The sequence below is a fragment of the Erpetoichthys calabaricus genome, chromosome 3 (genome assembly GCF_900747795.2).
Source record: "Erpetoichthys calabaricus chromosome 3, fErpCal1.3, whole genome shotgun sequence".
Lineage (NCBI taxonomy): Eukaryota > Metazoa > Chordata > Cladistia > Polypteriformes > Polypteridae > Erpetoichthys > Erpetoichthys calabaricus.
Window position 1 is genome coordinate 294,096,721 of NC_041396.2, and position 22,233 is coordinate 294,118,953.

At 44.2% G+C, this 22,233-nt stretch overlaps 1 protein-coding gene across 1 annotated transcript in view; it reads left to right on the forward strand.

The window, feature by feature from the left end:
- The first annotated feature begins 507 nt into the window (after positions 1 to 507).
- Positions 508 to 22,233, forward strand: part of gpd1b (glycerol-3-phosphate dehydrogenase 1b) — a 58,669-nt gene continuing 36,943 nt past the window's right edge. The window contains exon 1 of the mRNA XM_028798540.2: positions 508 to 673. Within this exon, the coding sequence (XP_028654373.2) occupies positions 630 to 673 (44 nt within the window). The 5' untranslated portion in view covers positions 508 to 629. The remainder of the gene's footprint in view (positions 674 to 22,233) is intronic.

The following is a 22,233-nucleotide window of genomic DNA, read 5'->3' on the forward strand; positions in this document are numbered from 1 at the left end:
GTAACCAATGCTGTCCCCGTATAGTACCGCTGCCAACCAGAAGGTCTGTGCCCGTCACTGTGACCCAGCGACAGAGACATTGAACCGTCGAGCTCGTGGTCTGCAGTCACTTTTAGTCCCTATGACAATACTTACCTCATTACTAAGACTTGTAATTGTTTTCACCTTTCTCTGCTATTCTATTCATCCATCCTTTCGCGAGTTCAACTTGTGCGCGTTGCATGTTTTCACTGTCAGTCGATTTCAGTTTTGCACCCATTCGTACAATTACATTTACCGTACAAATTCAAAGCAATCATTGCATGGCAAACTAACTTGACAGAACTTGACAGCTTTTTGCTTTTAATGTTTTCTTTTCGTCAGCGTTTTCCATTTCGCTCGGCTGAAGTTCCCTTTAACAGAAAGCAGGTTGCAGTTCTCGGCGCCTTTGTCGGGGGTGGGCCTCCAAGCAATTCGACAGCCAATCAGGCGCTGGGAGGCGTGGCCACCGCCCGCCCGCCCCACGTGTTGATTAAATAGCAGCGACTGCAGTTCAGGCGCTGCACTCACTGGGATCGCTTTCGCCAGTCTTTCTGGTCTTCCCAAAAAGTGAGTGACCACGAAGGCGGGCAATCTTGGCACCTGTAAGGATGGGAACGCCGAAAAAAGTGTGCATTGTCGGCTCCGGGAACTGGTGAGTAGAGATCGGCCTTCGGCGGGACGTGCAAGAAGGACGAGCGGCGATCTCCTTGACCACTGGGGCGCTTGTGACAGTCTGTATCTGCTGGTGTAAAAGTTGATCGCACTTGGCGGAGAAAGAAAAGCTGTGTCGTGTAGATCCTCGGCGCTGGCCACCTACTTACCAGGCAGCTGACATTTAAGCGCTGCCAGCGGCTTCCCCTTATAGACACTGTCCATTTATAGGGCCTAGGCGAAACATTTTTAATGATTAACAAGAACCCTCGCCCTCCACCCTGCGATCTTCTGTGATCCGATTATTTATTGCCCTCAAATCAGCTGTCCAACGAACGTGTGACTGCGAATATGACGAGGCGTGCGGGAGTGAGCGCCTGTCATCGCATCTTCTCTCTCAGTTTCTGTGACTTCTGGTGTCGTAACACTGCGGCTCCCTCAGGAAATCTGCTGGTCGGCATTTCTTGTTTGGGAGAAATGTCAAGTATGTCAACAAACACTTTTGTTTCAGAGGTCCTTGTGTAAAAGAATACAGTCGAGCGAGGTTGTTTGTCTTGGCTGACAGGGGAGGTCCAGTCCTGACGGGAATAAACCAGAACCGTCACGTGTTGCCCTCCAGGTGGCAAACGCTTCTCAGCTCAGGTCCCACCGCCCACCAGTCCCTCAACTGGAATGCCAGTCCGGACTTTTCAAGGTGGCACTCGACAGGGAGTCATTATGTAGCGCCTTTTGCTGCGCATGGTCGGCACAATGCTCTTAATAAAACACTCTGTCTGTAATATTGTATATATTGTATGTATGGCATGTGTCTATTGGGAGTAAATTTTAATTCAAGGGGAAGACCACCTTTCAGGAGTCTCAGTAGGTGAAAGGTGTCTAGGTTCATGTCCTCCACTACCTTCCCACGGCCTTTAGTCAGTCAGATTAGGAATTTGTGTCAACAAGCAACGAGCAACAAGGGGCACAGATGAACATTTATTAAGGAGAACTGTCCCACAAATAAGAATTTGCATGGGGAACCACAGAAACATGGAATGTGGTTTATGGAGTAGAATGTATTTTTGGAGATGTTAGACAAATCGGATTGATGAGCTTGTTGGGCTCCATGTCTTGTTCTCATTTAAAGTGGTCTGATGTTTTGATCTCCTGTCCAATTTAATAACAATAATAATAATATATTTTAATGTAGCACCCAAAACACTTCACATTGCATCATACCTTCAGAACAGTACAATAAGATTAAAAGAACAGAAAAAGATCAAATGAGAAACACAAGATAAAAATGAGTATCAAACGCCAAATACAGGAAACACAAAGTACTGAAAGAGAATAAAGAACAATAAACAAGAATAAAAATACAAAATGTGGGAACATCATGGAAAATAAGGAAGTTTGTGACCCCGTGTATCATTGTGAGCACCGGGACTGAGAGGAAGGCTGAGAATGTCAGTAGAAGTTAAATACCACATCCACACCATTAAATAAATATAATAAATAAGTAAAGTATATAGTCAGACTGTGGGCTTCAGGTGCCCAAGGGCAAAGAGCGACACATTTCAGGACTTTTGTATTCCCAGTGTGATAAGCATTTTGAATTCTAGTCGTTGTGGTGATCCTGCTGAATTATTACTGTGTGCTGTTAAAAGTCTTTATTTATACTTGCAGCCTCACGGAGGTGTTGGTACTGATTGTAACAGTTACTGTCATATATTGTGCCTTGGGTTGTTTTCTTGCATTTACAGGGTCCAGGGTTTGTTGCACTTTTCTGTTGCAAACAAATTTTCCTCTTGGATTATAAAGTCTATCTGAAATGATATTATATGGTATTCTGTTTATATAATGCATTACTAGAAAAGTTTGTAATGCACCATTTGTTGGAATGACAAACACAATGCATATATCTCTTTTCAATGCGATTTGGTGTGGGATATGGAAAACTGTTAATGTTTCTGATGCACCATCTGTTGGAAAGACAATTGCAATGGATGTTATTACAGAAAATGTTTATAATGCACCATTTGTTGGAATGACAAGCACAATGCATATGTCTCTTTTCAATGCCATTTGGTGTGGGATATGGAAAAAACAGTGTAAATGTTTCTGATGCACCATCTGTTGGAATGACAGATGCAATGGATGTTATTACAGAAAATGTTTATAATGCACCATTTGTTGGAATGACAAGCACAATGCATATGTCTCTTTTCAATGCCATTTGGTGTGGGATATGGAAAAAACAGTGTTAATGTTTCTGATGCACCATCTGTTGGAATGACAGATGCAATGGATGTTATTACAGAAAATGTTTATAATGCATCATTTGTTGGAATGACAAACACAATGCATATCTCTTTTCAATGCCATTTGGTGTGGGATATGGAAAAACAGTGTTAATGTTTCTGATGTACCATCTGTTGGAATGACAATTGCAATGGATGTTATTACAGAAAATGTTTATAATGCACCATTTGTTGGAATGACAAGCACAATGCATATGTCTCTTTTCAATGCTATTTGGTGTGGGATATGGAAAAAACAGTGTTAATGTTTCTGATGCACCATCTGTTGGAATGACATGCAATGCATTTTATCATTGCAGGCATTAGAAAATATATCCCAGTAGATGGGGCACTGCAAACATTAATGCTGCTAAATCTAGGTAATCTTTTTATGACCCCAGCATTAATATTAAAATGCACTAGTAGAAATGTTTGTGATGCAACACTTTTTGGGATGACAGGTGCAATGCATGTGTTTCTTTTCAATGCCATTTAGTATGGGATATGGAGAAGCAGTGTTAATGTTTCCTAAGCGCTATCTGTTTGGAATATACAAATGCAGTGCATTTTATAACAGCAAATTTTTGTAATGCACCACCTGCTGGAATGACAAATGCAGTTCATTTCATCACTACGTGCATTACGAAATACATTCCAGTAGATGGGATACTGCAAACATGAATGCTGTTAAATCTAAGTAAACAATCTGACCTCAGCATTAACAATAAAATGCATTACTAGAAATGTTTGTGATGTGCCATTTGTTGGAATGACAAACACAATGCATATGTCTCTTTGCAATGCTATTTGGTGTGGGATATGGAAAAGCAGTGTTAATGTTTCTGATGCACCATCTGTTGGAATGACAAATACAATTCATTTTATCACTACATGCATTACAAAATACATTGCAGACGTTAATGCTGCTAAATCCACATACTCAGTTTGACCTCCACATTAACATCAACATGCATTACTAGAAATGATTGTGATGCACCAACTGTTGGATTAACAAATGCAGTGCATATGTCTATTTTCAATACCATTTGGTATGGGATACTGTATGGAAACGCAGTGTTAATGTTTCTGATATGCCATCTGTTGGAATAACAAATGCAATGCATTTTATTAATAAAAAATATTTTATCGCTTTAAGCTTTTGGAGCCTAAAGGGTTTAAACACTTGTGAAAACAGGATAGAGCGGGTTGGATAATGGATGGATGGATGAAAACAGGGTTTCTCTCTTTATTTTTTTAGAAACTTTTGACAGGCTTTAACTTTTTGTACTTTTCATACTTTTTTTTTTTTTACTTTTTATGCTTTAAAAATAAATACACTATTTAAGGACTTAGGTTGTCATTAAAAATACTTACTGTCAGAATATTTGTGTGAATCTTTGAAATGCAGAGAATGGCAGTGACACTTTCGACAGAACTGAATGTGCTTACAAGGCACTGTGTATGTGTGTGTGTGTGCGTGTGTGTGTGACTGATGGATTGGTTGATTGATTGATTAAGTCATCCATTTATTATTCAGTCCCCTGGTAGATTAAGTTGTATTGAATTAATTAATCAATTCATTTATTCATTCACTAGTACCCTGTTAGTTTCATTCATTTATATATATATATGAGGTCGGAGGTCAGTCGGAGCAATGAATGTATAATGTAATATATATACTGCTCAAACCCATCAGCAGGACCCACCGGTATCTGCTCCTTTGGCCAAGGAGGTACATGATGAGCACTGGCAGAGCCTACAAAATGACCTCCAGCAGGCAGGCAGGCCACTGGTGTGAATGTCTCTGAGCAAACAATCAGAAACAGACTCCATGGGAGTGACCTGAAGGCCGACGTCCTCTACTGGGCACTGTAAAACTCGATTGGCATTTGCCATAGAATAGCAGAATTGGCAGGCACCCTGTGCTTTTCACAGATGAGAGCAGGTTCACCCTGAGCACTTGTGACAGACGTGAAAGGGTCTGGAGAAGCCGTGGAGAACGTTATGCTGCCTGTGACATCGTTCAGCATGAGCGGTTTGGTGGTGGGTCAGTGATGGTCTGGGGAGGCAAATACATAGAGGGACGCACAGACCTCTACAGGCTAAACAACAGCACCTTGACTGCCATTAGGTATCAGGATGAAATCCTTGGACTCATTGTCAGAGCCTCCTGGTGCCCGACAATCCCCGTTCCCCCACCCCCAAACCCTCACTCGCCTGACCTCAATCCAATAGAACACCTCTGGGTGAGACATTATGTTTGGGTCCATCCAGCACCTCAGACTGTCCAGGAGCTCAGTGATGGTCCAGATCTGGGAGGAGATCCCCCAGGACACCATCCGTCATCTCATTAGGACGTTGTCAGGCATGCATACAAGCACATGGATGGGGGGGTGGCTGGGGGGGGGGGCATACAAACCACTACGCATGATTTGGAGTTGCTGCAACTCGCTTGCCTGCCCCATCATTGATTCCCTTTGATTTTCGGGGTGTCTTTGAGTTCAGACCTCTCTCTGTCGGTTCATTATTTTCATTTCCATCCTTTCGTTCCTCACACATCACCATATCAGTCCATAGCAGTAGAGATAGCCAGCAGGATTTTTTATCCCATTGAGATCTGATGTGTTTTCAAAGCGTTCCTTTAAGTTTTTGAGCAGTTTATATATACTAGCCAACCCTCGGCATAGCATACACCGCATAATTATGTATTGATGGGTGAACGGCGGGGAAGCGGGCCCGAGAGGTTTCGGGTCCTAACCGTCCAACGACGGGTCGGCACAACCGGTAATGATCCTTCCGCAGGTTCACCTACAGAACCCGTGTTAGGACATTTACATCCTCTAGATAGGCAAGTTCGATCGTCTGACGCCCTTTCTGCCCCCGCCATTCTAGTCTGCCGATTTCTTAAGTCATCTCTTAGTCATCGTTCAGTACGCACTGTCTGCTCATGTGTCCGCCCCCAACTCCTCACCTGAATTGCTTTCGTCTGTGTACAGTCCACATGCACTTATGAGTCACATTGACTGTTCATTTTCCACACACCACCTCAGTCGCATGCACCTGTGAGCCACGTTCAGGCCGGATGAGGTATCCCGTGTTGAGTCAAATTAAGCCACAGGCTCCACACCTGGTGGTGCCCTTCTGTCAATTCCTTTCAGTTTCAGCTTTGCAACCATACTCCCCCGGAACCCAAAGACTTTGGTTACCCGGTTGGCTGCTCGGCGGGTCATGGAGATAGATAGATAGATAGATAGATATGAAAGGCACTATATGATAGATAAATGTGATATGAAAGGCACTATATGATAGATAAATGTGATATGAAAGGCACTATATGATAGATAGATAGATAGATAAGGCACTATATGATAGATAGATAGATAGATAGATATGAAAGGCACTATATGATAGATAGATAGATAGATAGATAGATAGATAGATATGAAAGGCACTATATGATAGATAGATAGATAGATAGATAGATAGATAGATAGATAGATAGATAGATATGAAAGGCACTATATGATAGATAGATAGATAGATAGATATGAAAGGCACTATATGATAGATAGATAGATAGATAGATAGATATGAAAGGCACTATATGATAGATAGATAGATAGATAGATATGAAAGGCACTATGTGATAGATATATAGATAGATATGAAAGGCACTATATGATAGATAGATAGATAGATAGATAGATAGATAGATAGATAGATATGAAAGGCACTATATGATAGATAGATAGATAGATATGAAAGGCACTATGTGATAGATATATAGATAGATATGAAAGGCACTATATGATAGATAGATAGATAGATATGAAAGGCACTATATGATAGATAGATAGATAGATAGATAGATAGATAGATAGATATGAAAGGCACTATATGATAGATAGATATGAAAGGCACTATATGATAGATAGATAGATAGATATGAAAGGCACTATATGATAGATAGATAGATAGATAGATAGATAGATAGATAGATAGATAGATAGATAGATAGATAGATAGATAGATATGAAAGGCACTATGTGATAGATATATAGATAGATATGAAAGGCACTATATGATAGATAGATAGATAGATAGATAGATAGATAGATAGATAGATAGATAGATAGATAGATAGATAGATAGATAGATAGATAGATAGATAGATAGATACTTTATTAATCCCAAGGGGAAATTCACATACAGAATAACGCCGCCGGATTGCCAGTCGGCATTGTGTATGGTCGGAACTACGACGGTATGTGATCTTCTTTGAAACTCCGACTTTCGTTCTTGATTAATGAACACATTCTTGGGAAATGCTTTCGCTCTCGCGCCATGGTTGGCTGTTTAGTGAATTGTTGGTGGGCATGGCTGTCTTGCGTGCATCTTGCTTGCCATGGACTTAGTGAATTATATATATATATATATATATATATATATAATACAGTATGTGTGTGTGTGTTAAAAATAAAGTGTAATTGTGGCTCACTTCAGCCAAGCACAGCTCATTGCTCCAGAGATTTGGGTTCCATTCCCATTCCTGATAACGCCGGTGCTCCAGGCCTGGTGATCCGCCATGGCTGCAGGTGTTCACCTTAACCAGTTTCTTAATAAGCACCTGTTTATTTCTTGTGTTTTTTTGGGTTTCGTTTTCGTTAACTAGTTTCTTTGTCCTCACAGGTGGCGCAGTGGTAGTGCTGCTGCTTTGCAGTAAGGAGACTGTGGAAGGTTGTGAGTTCGCTTCCCGGTTCCTCCCTGTGTAGATAGCGCTTTGAGTACTGAGAAAAGCGCTATATAAATGTAATGAATTATTATTATTATTATTATTACAGTTCAGACCCCTTTAATCGCCTATTTCAGCTTTAAGCTGCTGCATTTCCATTTTAATGGTTGCCTGTTTTCTTCTGAGTTAATTGTGAGGTGCAGAAGACAGTGACCAGCAGCTCTTCCACCTAAACCTGTGTGCACACATCATGAAGTCTCTGTGTTAGCACAATGTTTTGTAATAAGAAGCACCAAGAGGTACAAATCGGTTCCGCACCACAAAACATTTGGTGAATGTCCTCAGACAATGAAACATTGACAATATGGTGAGGATTTGTGGTTGAAGAATGAAAGTCCTAACAGGCCATAGACAAACACCACCTTCCATGATGTGCTACGCGTGACTTCTAATCGTGAAACTGGTTGGAATGAAAAGCTGCAGCAGGACTGTAATTGAGGACCCCTGTCATTAGAGCTCTCGTTTTCTGTGAAGGCTGCGTCTACACCCTCCACTGTGTGTGTGTGTGTGGGCCCAGTGTGTGTGACTGGATTGTGCCATCTAATGGCCTGGTCTCTCATACACAGTCAGTTAGTGTCTTTCTCTCTAAAGTGGATTCTCATTAACGCCGAGGCAGATAAAGCAGACTTTGTGTTTGTGTGCACCATCAGATTCTTGCCTGTCCATTTTCAAAGCCCACTTACTCCACTTGGGGGCCAGAAGCCGAACGTCAGAAGCATTGGCGGTAAAGCAGGAGTGCGGCTGTTACCGGCCGTCTTCCCAATCTCGCCAACGCCCTCAAATTCTGGCGGACTTTGACTTTGGAATGTGAGAGGAGATCTAGGAAGTGGAGAAAAGCCCACGCAGACCCCATGACCAGGTTCCTGGAGCTGTGACACTGCTGTCCCCCTTGTCCCCTCCTGCCTTGGCATTTGTCCCAATAATCCGTTTCTTTGGTTTTTGCCTTCAGCCTTTCATGTGTTGCTTGGCCCCTGCATATCTGGTGGTCTCTGTCTTCACTGCCTGGATGGCGTATTGTAGTTAAAGGGTGTCCCAGTTGTCTAGTGGGCTTTTTTAAGAGAATTTATGACAACACGTTTCTGGTTTCTTCTTTCCCCAAAGAGTGCCTCCCACCATCGGTGTGGCACTGCCCTAGCTGTCCCTGGCGTTTCAGTGGGCTCATTTGGACGCATTTTACTTCAACCACCTAAGATAAAAGTGATGATGTGGCTTAAAGCGGCAGCGGACAGTCGGCCCGCTGGTCAGGAGTCTGTGAGGCTCATTAAACACAGACAGTGGCCTTCACTTCACGGCCGCGACTCTCTGGGCAGACGCTTACTCTGCAACCTCACGCCTGAAAAGAATAAATCTGAGCAGCCACGACAATGGCCACCCGGTCACGGGGTACCCCCTGTACGTGGCACATGGCACGAGGCTCATCTGTCATGTGTTTAGGTCTCCTGGCCCAGATTGTGCCGTCTAACGGCCTGATGACTCCAATGGTGACTGATGACTCCACAGTTTGATTAGCATTCTGTGCAGCTTTTAGAGGGAGAAAAGGCCAACGGCTTGGAAGAACAAAGCCGTCTTGTTTGGCTGTCCACACAGAATGTTCTAGAAACTTTTGTTTGGTGTGCCCAGTCAGCCGCTTCAGAAAATGAGAAGTGTCTGACTGTGAGATCTGTGCAGCTCGGCGCTTACAGCCCATATGGTGGCACGTGGTGCTGAACGGGAGGATACGGCAGGGAGCAGAGAACGGACAAACTCAGTGGAGCGCAGGGCTGGGAATTGGGAACGAGAAGTGAGGACCACTGAGCAGGTGGTGTTTGGAGTCTACTGTAGATCTGCATATGGTGTGGGCTAAGAGAATGGACAAGCGAGGGGTGGTCTCAGCTGAGAACTGATAACCTCAATGCAGCTGAGAACCATCAGAGTAAACGTAATGGAGGGCTGTGAGACATCAGAGGAGGAATGGGCGCCACCTGTTAGAAATATGTAAGGCAGAGAAAACAAAATGGAGAATGCAGAAACACAACACAGTGTAGATGTCAGAGTCAGGAACAAGATATGGGGACCATGGGGTAGGTGGTATTGGAGTCTAGACCTGATGAATGATCTGAATATGGTGTGAACTAAAAGAATGGGCAAGCGTGGGGTGGTCTCAGCTGAGATCTGATAACGTCAATGCAGCTGAGAACCATCAGAGTAAACGTAATGGAGGGCTGTGAGACATTAAAGGAGGAATGGGCGCCACCTGTTAGAAATATGTAAGGCTGAGAATCCAAAATGGAGAATGCAGGAACAATACAATACAATACAATTTATTTTTGTATAGCCCAAAATCACACAAGGAGTGCCACAATGGGCTTTAACAGGGCCTGCCTCTTGCCAGCCCCCCCCCCCCAGCCTTGACTCTCTAAGAAGAGAAAACCCTTGTAGGCAAAAAATGGAAGAAAGCTTGGGAAAGGCAGTTCAAAGAGAGAGACCCCTCTCCAGGTAGGTTGGGCGTGCAGTGGGTGTCAAAAGAAGGGGGTCAATACAATACAATACACAGAACAGAACAAATCCTCAATACAGTATAAAAATAAAAATTTTAGAAGTATGGAGCAGAATTTAACAGTAGATGATATCACATAATATGATTTGGATTTGTTCAGAGTACTGGAGACCTCAGCCATCAAGCTGCCTCCCCCATTTGGCCATTCCACGGCTGAAACAGCGCTGGGCCAGCCAATCCGATGAAAGGACCCCTCTACCTGACGATTCCTGCGATCCTCCATTAGAGATGACTTTACCCTGGGCAGGCAAAACAACTTGGCAGGTGGGCCGTGGCACCAAGTGCCACATTTGAGTACCGAGAAGAGAAACAGAATAGATGAGGGTTAGTATCCAATTATAACAGGAACACAACACAGTGTAGATGTCGGAGTCAGGAATGAGATATGGGGACCATGAGGTAGGTGGTGTTGGAGTCGAGACATGATGAACCATCTGAATATGGTGTGAACTAAAAGAATGGACAAGTGTGTGGTGGTCTCAGCTGAGATCTGATAACCTCAATGCAATCCAGAGCTGTGAACCATCTGAGTAAACATAATGGAGGGCTGTGAGACAACAAAGGAGGGACGGGCACCACTTGTTAGAAATATGTAAGGCTGAGAATACAACACGGAGCAGAGAAAGGACAACAACCATGCAGCACAGAGCTCAAAATTAGGAAAGGGATGTGAGCACCACCATGTAGGTGGTGTTTGGAGTCCAGACGTGAAGAACGATCTGCATATGCTGTGAACTAAAAGAACGGACAAGTGTGCAGCAATCTGAACTGAGAACTGATAACCTCAATGCAGCTGAGAACCATCAGAGTAAACGTAATGGAGGGCTGTGAGACATCAGAAGAGGAATGAGCGCCACCTGTTAGAAATACGTAAGGCCGAGGATACAACAACAACATTTATTTATAGAGCACATTTTTGTTATTCTATTTTATTAAAATCAAAATACATTCCATACATGCAAGTCAAATTTGACAAAACTGGTTTGAAACAAATCGACCCCCACCCATCGTCTTCATGCAAATGGTGTAGCTCAAAGTGCTTTGCAGGATGAAGAAAGAAAAAAGAAAAACTATATAAATAAAATTAGGCAATACTAATTAACAAAGAATAAAGTAAAGTCCAATGGCCGGGAGGACAGAAAAAAAAAAAAAAAAACTCCAGAGGGCCAGAGAAAAAAAAAAAAAACAAAATTTGCAGGGGTCCTGAGACCACCCAGTCCCCACTGGGCATTCTACCTACCATAAATGATCTCAATCAGTCCTCATGGTTTTCAGGCTTCACATGAAAGAATTTGATGATGCTGGTCATGTGGACCTCTGGCCTTCAATCCATCAATGGATGGACTGCATGGTGCCCTGATCAGGTGGTGGGGGTGCAGATCACCACCAACGAAAACTGGAAAAAGAACAGCAGACAAAGTGGGGGTGAGTACGGATTGTGCAGATATGATAAAGATGAAAATTCAAGACATATACAGAATATCAGGGTTACACTAAAATGAAGCTCTGAGAAAGCCATGTTACAATAAGGGGGTCTTTAGCAGAGAATAGAGCATGGAGAATGCAGAAACACAACACAGCATAGATCTCAAGAGTCAGGAATGAGAAGTGAGGACCATGGGGTAGGTGGTGTTGGAGTCTAAATATGATCAGCCATCTGCATATGGTGTGGGCTAAAAGAATGGACAAGTGTGAGGTGGTCTTAGCTGAGAACCAGCAAACTCAATGTAATCGGGAGCTGTGAACCATCTGAGTAAACATAATGGAGGGCTGTGAGACATCAGTGGAGGAATGGGAACCACCTGTTAGAAATACATAAGGCCGAGAATACAACACAGAGCAGAGAAAGGATAACCACTATGCGGCACAGAGCTTACAATCAGGAAAGGGAAGTGAGGACCACCATGCAGGTGGTGTTTGGAGTCTAGACATGATGATTTATCTGCATCTGGTGTGCGCTAAGAGAATGGACAAGTGTGTGGTGGTCTGAGATGAGAACCAGCAAACTCAATGCAGTGCAGATCTGAGATCCATCAGGGTAAGCATGATGGAGGGCTGTGGGACATCAGAGAAGGAATGGGCGCCACTTGTTAGAAGTACATAAGGCCGAGAATACAAAATGGAGAATGCACAAACACAACACAATGTAGATGTCAAGAGTCAGGAATGAGAAGTGAGGACCATGGGTTAGGTGGTGTTGGAGTCTAAACATGATCAACCATCTGCATATGGTGAGGGCGTAAAGAATAGACAAGTGTGGGGTGGTCTGAGCTGAGATCCGATAACTTTAATGCAATCCGGAACTGTGAACCATCTGAGTAAACATAATGGAGGGCTGTGAGACAACAGGGGAGGGATGGGCACCACTTGTTAGAAGTACGTAAGGCTGAGAATACAACACGGAGCAGAGAAAGGACAACAACCATGCAGCACAGAGCTCACAATCAGGAAAGGGAAGTGAAGACCACTGAGAAGGTGATGTTTGGAGTCAAGAACTGATGAGTTATCTGGATATGGTGTGGGCTAAAAGAATGGACAAGTGTGGAGTGGTCTGAGATGAGAACCAACAAACTTGATGCAGTGCTGAGCAGTGAACCATCTGAGTAAGCATAATGGAGAGCTGTGGGACATCAGAGCAGGAATGGGCGAAACTTGTTAGAAGTACATAAGGCCAAGAATGCAGCATGGAGAATACACACACACAACACAGCGTTGATGGTAGAGTCAGAAACGAGATATGAGGAGTGTGGGGTAGGTGGTGTTTGGTGTCTAGACCTGATGGACCATGCGTGAAGAGCTGAGAACCATCAGAGTAAACATAATGGAGGGCTATGAGACTGCAGAGAAGGACTGGGAACCTCTTGTTAGAAGTATGTAAGGCAGAGAACACAGCATGAAACAAAGAATGGACAACCACCGTGCAGCATAGAGCTCAGAATCAGGAAAGAGAAGTGAGGACCACCGGGTAGGTGGTGTTTAGAGTCAAGAAGTGATGAACAATCTATATATGCTGTGAATTAAAAGAATGGAGAAGTGTGGGACGGTCTGAGCTGAGAACCAATAACCTCAATGCAATCCAGAGCTATGAACCATCAGAACGAGCACAACAGCGGGAGAGTGAGACAGCAGAGAATGAATGGGAACCACCTGACATGGAGCAGATGATGGGCTATCTCAGTGCAGAGCTGAGCTGAGAACCATCAAAGTGTATTTGACGCAGGGCTGGGAAACATCAGGGAAAAAATGGGAAGCAGTTCTTAGAAGTATGTAGGGCCAAGATGTGACAAATGATCTGAAGACAATGTGGATTAGGAAATGGAAACATTCAACAAGGCCCGAGAAATGGCAACCTCGATGCAGTCTGAGCTGACCACCATCAGAGTGAACAGAATGGGGGGCCTGTGAGACATCGGTGAAGGAATTGAACCCACTTGGAGAACACTACATGGAGCAGAAAATGGACAATATAGTCTGAGGTGAGAAATGATGACCTCAATGCAGAGCAGAACTGGGCACCATCAAAGTGAGACAAGGGAGAAGGAATGGGAACCAAGGGATCAACAGTGGAGAACAGTGGAGAAGTGATGGATAATGTCAAAAGAGCGCAGGGTGGAGGACGGACAAACATGCAGACTGAGCTGAGAGGTGATGAGCTCGATACGGTCCAGGGTGGAGCACCATCAAAGTGAACACAATGAAGGACTACGAAATGGCAGTTTAGGAAAGGGAGCCACGGGATCAAATGTTTAAAGGGGAGAAGTAATGGACAACCGGAACCCAGCATGGAAGCAGAGAATGGAGTCTGAGCTGAGAACTGATGACTGGGCACCAGCAAAGAGAACATAATGGAGGGACGTGAAACAGCAGAGAAGGAATGGGACCCAAGGGATCAACAGTAGAGTGGAGAAGTGATGGACAACCTGAACACCGCATGGAGCAGAGAACAGACAAAGGGATTATTCTGAGCTGGAAGCTGCTAACATCAATCCAGTGCAGAGAAGAGAACATGATGAAGGACTATAAGACCACAGTGAAGAAACTGAACCCACGGGACCAACGGTGTTTAGAGTGTAGAAGTTATGGGCGATCTGAATGGAGAATGGAGTGAAGGTCTGACCTGACTGATTTGTTGTGGTCTGAGCCGACTCAGTAAAGTCTGACAAAAGAAACTGCAAAGTCAATGGAAATGCAGCCGTGAAACCTCAGGGAGGAAATAGAAAGTAGCTGAGTAGGGGAACTGTGACAGAAGACGTGAACACACTCTGTGGGGGGCAGAGAACGGACAAATTCAATGTGGTCTGAGCCGAGAACTGAAACCTCAATGGTGTGCAGGGCTGAGCTCCATCAAAGAGAACGCCACTGGGGGGCTGTGAAACAGCAGCGATGAAATGGGGGCCACTTGATTTAGCAGAAGGCCAGGAAGTCCTAACAAATTACACATAGCAGGAAAATCTGCGAACATCTGTCCTTGTCTTCAGACGCCTTCACGTTTTGTCACATTGCGGTCCGTTCCAGCCTTGTGCTCAAGTCATTTCAGTTCATTTTTTTTTCCCTCATTAAGCAACACTCAACACCCCAGAATGACGAACCAAAAACAGGACTGTTGGAATTTTTAAAAAACGAGTATTATATCACCTTGACACAAATATTCAGGCCTTCTCCTCAGTATTTAGGTAGCCACAAGCTTCACACCCCTGGATTTGGGGACTTTCTGCCATTCTTCTCTGCAGAACCTCTCAAGCTCTTCCAGGTTGGATGGAGACCACCGGTGGACCACCATTGTCAGGTCTCTTCAAAGATGTTTGATGGGGTTCAAGTCTAGGCTCTGGATGGGCCACTCAAAGACATTCATAGAGTTGTCTCTCGGCCCTTCCTGTGTTGGCTTTGCTTTGTGCTTGGGATCATTTGAACCTCGGGCCTAGTCAGAGGTCCGGAGATCTCTGAGTGGGCTTTCATTAAAGATAGCTGTGCCATTTGCTCAACCCTGACTGGTCTGCCAGTCCCTGATGCCTCAGTGTTAGAATGGTATTGCACAGGTGACGAGCGGTCCCTGGTTTCCTTCAGATATGCCACTTAGAATTGAGGCCAAGCAGGTCCATCTTGGTTTCATCAGACCAGAGATTGCTGTTTCAATTAGTCTGAGAGTCCCTTGGATGGTTTTTTTTTTTTTTTTGCAATCTCCACATGTTGTCCAGCCACTCTGTCATAAAGCCCAGGGTAGTGGAGAGTTATTGTGATGGCGGTCCTTCTGGAAGTTTCTCCCATTTCCACACGGGTTCTCGAGAGGACAGCCAAAATGATAATCCTACCAAGGCCTTTCTCCCAGGATTAATCAGTTTGGATGGTTGGGCAGCTTTAAGAAGATTTGTTCTTCTTTCAAACTTCTGGATGGTATTGCACGATACATGGACATGTCAGTAGTGAAAGGGCCATCAAGTGTGATCAAATCAGCCCCAGATTTGCTGGAAAATGTCTGCAGATATTCATGAATGTCCTGATCTCTAGCCCGCCACCCGTTTATGAATTATGGAGGTCACTGCATTCTCGGGAACAATCTTCAGTGCTGCCACCTTCCCAAGATCCGTGTCTCGACGCTGTCCCATCTCTAAGCTCTGCAGGTGTTTCCTTCAACTTCAGGACCCTGTGGGACCCTCCATAGACAGAAGTGTGTCAACTGAATTAACCACCGGTGGACTTGAAACATCTCAGTGATGATCGATAGAAAGTGATGCCCCTGAGCCAAAGCCAAAGGGTCTGAATACTTGCGTCAATAGGATATTTCAATATTTTTATTTATCATAAATTTGCAGAAATTCCTAAAATCCTCTTTTTGAGATATTGAGTGTTGCTTGATGAGGGGAAGCACGAGGCTGCAAAATATCAAAAGGTGATTAAAGGGATGGTTTTGTCGAGGGTTACCCGCGTCACTGCCGTTGTGCTCCATTTTCTTTTGTAACGTTAAGTGAAGAAGTTGTGCAACAGCAAACCGAGAAGTTTGACCTTTGAGGCCACCGTAGTGAAGCGGGACATACCTCAAAATGGAGGCGGCAGGATAAAGAGGGGGCTCAGCTGGAATACTGGAGACGGCTCACAATGGTTTGACCCACTAGAGTGACGCTTTCCTGGATGCTGTAGTCGTTAATGAGGGGCTATGGGAGATAGACTTGATTAACTCTTTGAGGGCTGAGTATTTTTTCCAAAAAACGCAGTTTTCGGGAAAGAACACAAAGTAATGGTTTCACGTAGAAGTCAACATTAAACGTCTATTTCTGCGTGCTGTGGCCGTCAGTTCACTAGGAATGCGCAGCAGGCTGGCTGCCAGTGGTGGCAGCAGTGGTCACGGTCGCAGTGCATCGTGATCTCATTTGTACCTTTCGTCATTGTAAGTGGTGGTCCCCCCAGGTGAGCATTGCGGTAGGCGCGTCAGCTACACGGACCTGTACAGCTGGGGACCGATCAGATAATGCTGGTGCCTCAACGGTCATTTTCAATCACTCGCATCAAGTCAAAGCCCAATTCTGCGATAACATGCCAAACGGAATATTCTGCATTACACACTCTCTGTGATCTCTCGCCAGATGTCGACACCATTTTTTGCCGTTGTTTTCTCCTTGCTTCTCAACGCTGGGAATCTCAGTCAAACCAATGATGCAAACTTTCCTTCTAGGAAATGGAGTCCACCTAAAACATAACAGTGGGGTCTTGTCACCGTGTACAGTTGATTACCGCTGTCAAGCCCTTCCTTTTGACAAAAATCAACATCCGCCCTGAAAGAGTTAAGGTGGGCTTCTGTAACGTTTTGGAGGTTCTGCTCCCAAGTGACTTTTGACCCCGGTTAACACACGTTTGGTGGATGTTGACATTTCCTTCTTTCCTGGACTCACCTCTGTGCCCGTCAGCCTTTACGCCTTGGGGGCTGGAGTCGACCCTTGAAGGTGTCACAGCTGTTTTGTCCTTTGTCCTGGTAGAGCTCTCTATTACTCACTTTCCCCTTTTGTATTATTAATATGTCATTATATGACTTACCACTGTACATAAGGTCCTCACAGGTGGCGCAGTGGTAGTGCTGCTGCTTTGCAGTAAGGAGACTGTGGAAGATTGTGGGTTCACTTCCTGGTTCCTCCCTGTGTGGATAGCGCTTTGAGTACTGAGAAAAAGCGCTATATAAATGTAATGTATTATTATTTTATTATTAAGGTACTGTACCACATAACTTCTCCCCACCTTCCATTCTACATATAAAACCTCAGGGAATTAGATGTAGTAAAAGACAAGCAGGAGCTAAGTTACACTTTACATGATTTATTATTGATAATATTCATAAATAATAATAATAAGCAAAGTACAAGTGAATACTGGCAACCATACAACCTGTCAAATGCTGATGTGTAGTTTCAGGCAGCACACAGACTTGTAGTTACTTTAAATGTTTCTAGTTAAGTCCTCATTTTTGGTCAGCTTTCTTCAGAACTACTAGGCGGCTTTGCCCCCTGCTCACTTTGCTCGCCAACCTCCCATCCTGCGCTACGCACCAGCCACTTCACATCTCTGCCTCTCCCATCTGTGGATTTCACTTTCACCAAACAACACATCTTTTAATTCTTGCAGATTCGTCTCTTCATTGGTAAGAAACACTACTTTTCCCTGATGGCAACACGAATTAGACGATCTACAAGTCTCCGACTTAAACTTTAAAGCTGAACAATAATTATATACAGTAATCCCTCGCTACTTCGCGGTTCACTTTTCGCGGATTCACGACTTCACGGGTTTTTAAATACAAGTGATTGCCCGCCTATCGCGGAAGTTATGTTCCAGACCCATCAGCAACAGGAGAAAATCCGCGATATAGAAAGACCATATAAATAAACATTTTTATAGTTTAAGCCTTAAAATACCCATCCCACATGCTTTAAACACATGTAAACTTATAAAACACACTTTGTTAACACATATGATATGTGGATGTCGGGCTAAGGATATGAGTAACATCTCACTATTATAAAACATTTTAAACTTCACGCAAGACAAGACAGTGAGACAGGAAAATTGGTGATGTACAGGCTTTTAAATTATTGACACGCAGAGCGACAAGCAGCACAAAGTCCACTTCTCCTTAGCGTTCATTCAGCTCCCCACCCCCTTGACAATGCGAAGTGGCAGGAGCGTACTGCGCTTCCGGGGAGGGGGGGTTTGAGCGAAGGTGCGTTCAGCTCTCACATACCCACACACACACACACACACACACACCCACTCCTCCTCCTCCTTCTGAACGCACAGAGACAAGCAGGCATTTTGGCAGAAGCAGCACAAAGTCCATTTCTGCTCAGCGTGAGTTCAGCTGCCCCCCTTCACAAAGCGAGTGCAGACACATTGACGTCTGATCTCTGCGTGCAGTGTGCAGTGTTGGTCTGCGGTGTTTAAGAATGTAGAAAGTGTTTAAGAGCATATGAAGTGTTTATAAGAGCGTGGGAAAGGTTAACAAGAGAGTGAGAAAGGTTTATAAGAGTGTGGGAAGGGTTTATAAAGCCTTAAAATATGTATAAATAATCAAATAAATATAGGTCGCTACTTCGCGGATTTTCACCTATCGCGGGGGGCTCTGGAACGTAACCCCTGCGATAGGTGAGGGATTACTGTACTTCTGTCATATCACCTATGTCCATATAGTCGATCTCTTTTCCATTTGTTAGTGCTAATGCGATCTGTACTATCAGTTATTCGAGACTTTTGAATTTTAGTACTTTCATAATCTCTAACCTGCTCTGCATTTATGTTTCATGTTGCATTAGAGGTATTGCTTGTGTTATACGTTTTTGTTGTTTTTGGCTTTGAAATTCACACTCAAATACTTTTTAAACGTACAGTTTTACTGTAGGGCGGCACGGTGGCGCAGTGGGTAGCGCTGCTGCCTCGCATTAAGGAGACCTGGGTTTGCTTCCCGGGTTCTCCCTGCGTGGAGTTTGCATCTTCTCCCCGTGTCTGCGTGGGTTTCCTCCAACGGTTCTATTCAATAAGGGCGCGCTCAAAAGGGCGACCTCAATTGGGCACAGCGAATAAAGGCAAACACAACAAAATTATTACAGAAAATTTATTAGATAAAGGCAATGATTGAACGCATAAAAAGGAGAAAGCAAGAATATTGAAACATTCGCTCAATTGAGGTCGGCCTTTTGAAGCTCGCCTTTTTGTGCGCGCCCTTATTGAAGGATACCTCCTCCAACAGTCCAGATACATGCAGGTTAGGTGCATTGGCGATCCTAAATTGGCCCTAGTGTGTGTGCTTGGTGTGTGGGTGTGTGTGCCCAGTGGTGGGCTGGCATCCTGCCCGGGATTTGTTCCTGCCTTGTGCCCTGTGCTGACTGGGATTGGCTCCAGCAGACCCCCGTAACCCTGTGTTAGGATATAGCGGGTTGGATAAGGACTGACTTTTACTGTAACACTTCAGTAAAAACAATATTTGGAATTACCTTTTCGTCAATATTGCATTGTATTTTGATGCCATGTTTGTAATTACATTATGACAACACGACGTATAACTGCCCGTGAGCGAATATCGTTTCTCTCTACATGAACCGTGTCTCACAATAGCATTCATACGAATGAGAAATGTTTGAACTGTGTGCGCAGTTGTAAATGTTTTAGATGTAGGTAATACTTTTCCAAATCTTTTTACATGAAGTCTTGGTTATCGCGGGACTTAAAATTATCTCTCGTCTCAGGTTTTTCTTTTAAATCTTTACTATCGATCTTTATTATCAGTTTTTTGAGACATTCGAATTTTCGTACTTTCATTATCTCTAACCTGCTCTGCATGTGTATCACGCCGTTTTTGAATTCTTCACGACGTTCTACTTTGTCATCTGCTCTTTGTCTTTTATTTCCGGCCCCGGGCATGGTTAAATCTCTTGGCACAAAGTCTCGCCTCACGGGACGTGAAAGTGTCTCTTTGAAAAAGTCACGTCTCATCCCAGGATTTTTTTTATTATTATTTATTATGTCTCAATATGGCTGCTGACTTGTGCTGCTCATGGCAATGGTGTGCCAGAGAGCTGCTTCTTCATTGTGATGTTTGTAACAGCGAGAGAGAGGGAGGAGTAAAGCAAGCAAATGTATAGACTCTCTGTGCAAACCCTACAGCCAATAGGACGTCGTGGTACTTAATGGCTTCTGATTCAAGCCAATCCCAAACAGACATACTGCAGACCAATGAGGGCACACAATACCTTTCACACCTGCCCCCAAAACCATTTGTTAGGGTGAAGTTTGCCAGCTTAGTAGTTGGCTTTCCTGTAGGGGTTGACTGAGAGGGTCCTGCAGACCAAACTGGTTTGAGGCACTTCACTTGACCCTGTCGTAAAATTACAAAGAGACTCAATCCTATTGCTGTTCTTATCAATGATAGACATTGGTGTCATAAGTTACAAATAAAGACTGTAAGTGAATGGGTGCTTGGTGGCATTTTTGCCCACCTCCTCCCCAACAGACAGACGCTCTGGACACAAGGTAAAAGCACCAAGAAGTATTTCAATTTTCTTTTTCTTCTTCTCAAGCAGTGCCTCCAAAGCACCACAGCCACAATAAACACAATAAATAAATCAATTAACACAATATTCTTCTCCTCCACACCTCCCAGCAATGGTTGTCCACCCCTCCCGGGTTCCCAGTAGGGAACTTGTTCTTGTAGATGGGAACTTGTAATTTCTTCAGCCTGGAAGTACTTCTGTGCTTCCGTCCCCATGACTTTGGAGTATTATGTAAACAGTAGTGTCTCCTGGCAGCACCCACGGTACCCAGCAGGGCTGTGCTGCCGAATTCCAAGTCTCATAATGCCCTGTGGGCATCCAGGGCACCACTGCAGTCTAGGGAAGCTACCATCTTTCATCCTGGGGGAGGCCATGTCTTTGACAAGCTGCCTTCCCCCTTCCTTCCATTACTGGGGCGTCTTGGCCGGGATAAACTACCAGCCGTCCCTTACAAGACATACAAGATATTTATCAACTTATATGCAAAATTTCACAGCGTTTTGTGCCATCTGCATGATGACTGCATGGTTGTTGTTATGTTCAGATGTTTATGACTGAGTAGACCTTTTCTGAGGCGGTGGGTGGTGACCGATGTCCTGGTTGAACATTACTGGCATACAGACGCTCTTGTGAACAAGTGCAGTAAAAGCAGGAATGCGCCCCAAGATAATGTCATGAGTAGTTTTGACCCATCAGTAAACTTTATAGAAAGTGCAGTAAGCAGAAACAAAACCGTCAGTGAGCCCCATCTTTGGTGTGCCTACCTTGGCCATCTCCTCTTTCCACTGTCATGGCGTCTCAGAGGGTCCTCTTTGCGTTCCTCTTGTTCACTCACCTCAGCTCCACTGCACACTTTGGCCATCTGACTTATAATGTAAGACTGGCTCAATATTCTGGAGATCAGTGCACCGCCTGGTGTGTTTTGGCTATGCATTTGGGGGTCTCCATGATGGTATGGCACGATGCCTGGACTTCTCAGCAGTGTAGAGGCCGTCAGTTGTGATCAAGTCAGACCCAAACCTGCGAGGAACTTCCAGCACGCTTCACTGTTGTCTGCTGCAGACGTTCATCTGTGCCTTGATCTACAGCCATTTGGTGAATAAACTGCCGTCTGTGAGAGTCAAACATTCCAGTCCAGAGAGCCTGTTGCCCGTTTTCTACACCTTAGTTGCTTATGTTTTTGTGTTTGGCTTTATGTAAAAGTCAGCTTTTGGTCACACTTCTGATTAAGACGTCTCCAGACTATAGATGGCTGTACCAGAGGGTCCTAGTGGCTCCTGTCAGTTCTGCACCAGTACCAGAAATCTTTAAATACAAAACGGAGGTCAGCTTGACGTATTGGTCATTTGGAGAAGGTGTACGATAGAGCGACACGTCAAGAAGTCTGGTGATGTGTGAGAGAGGAAGGAGGACCAGAGAAGTGTGTGA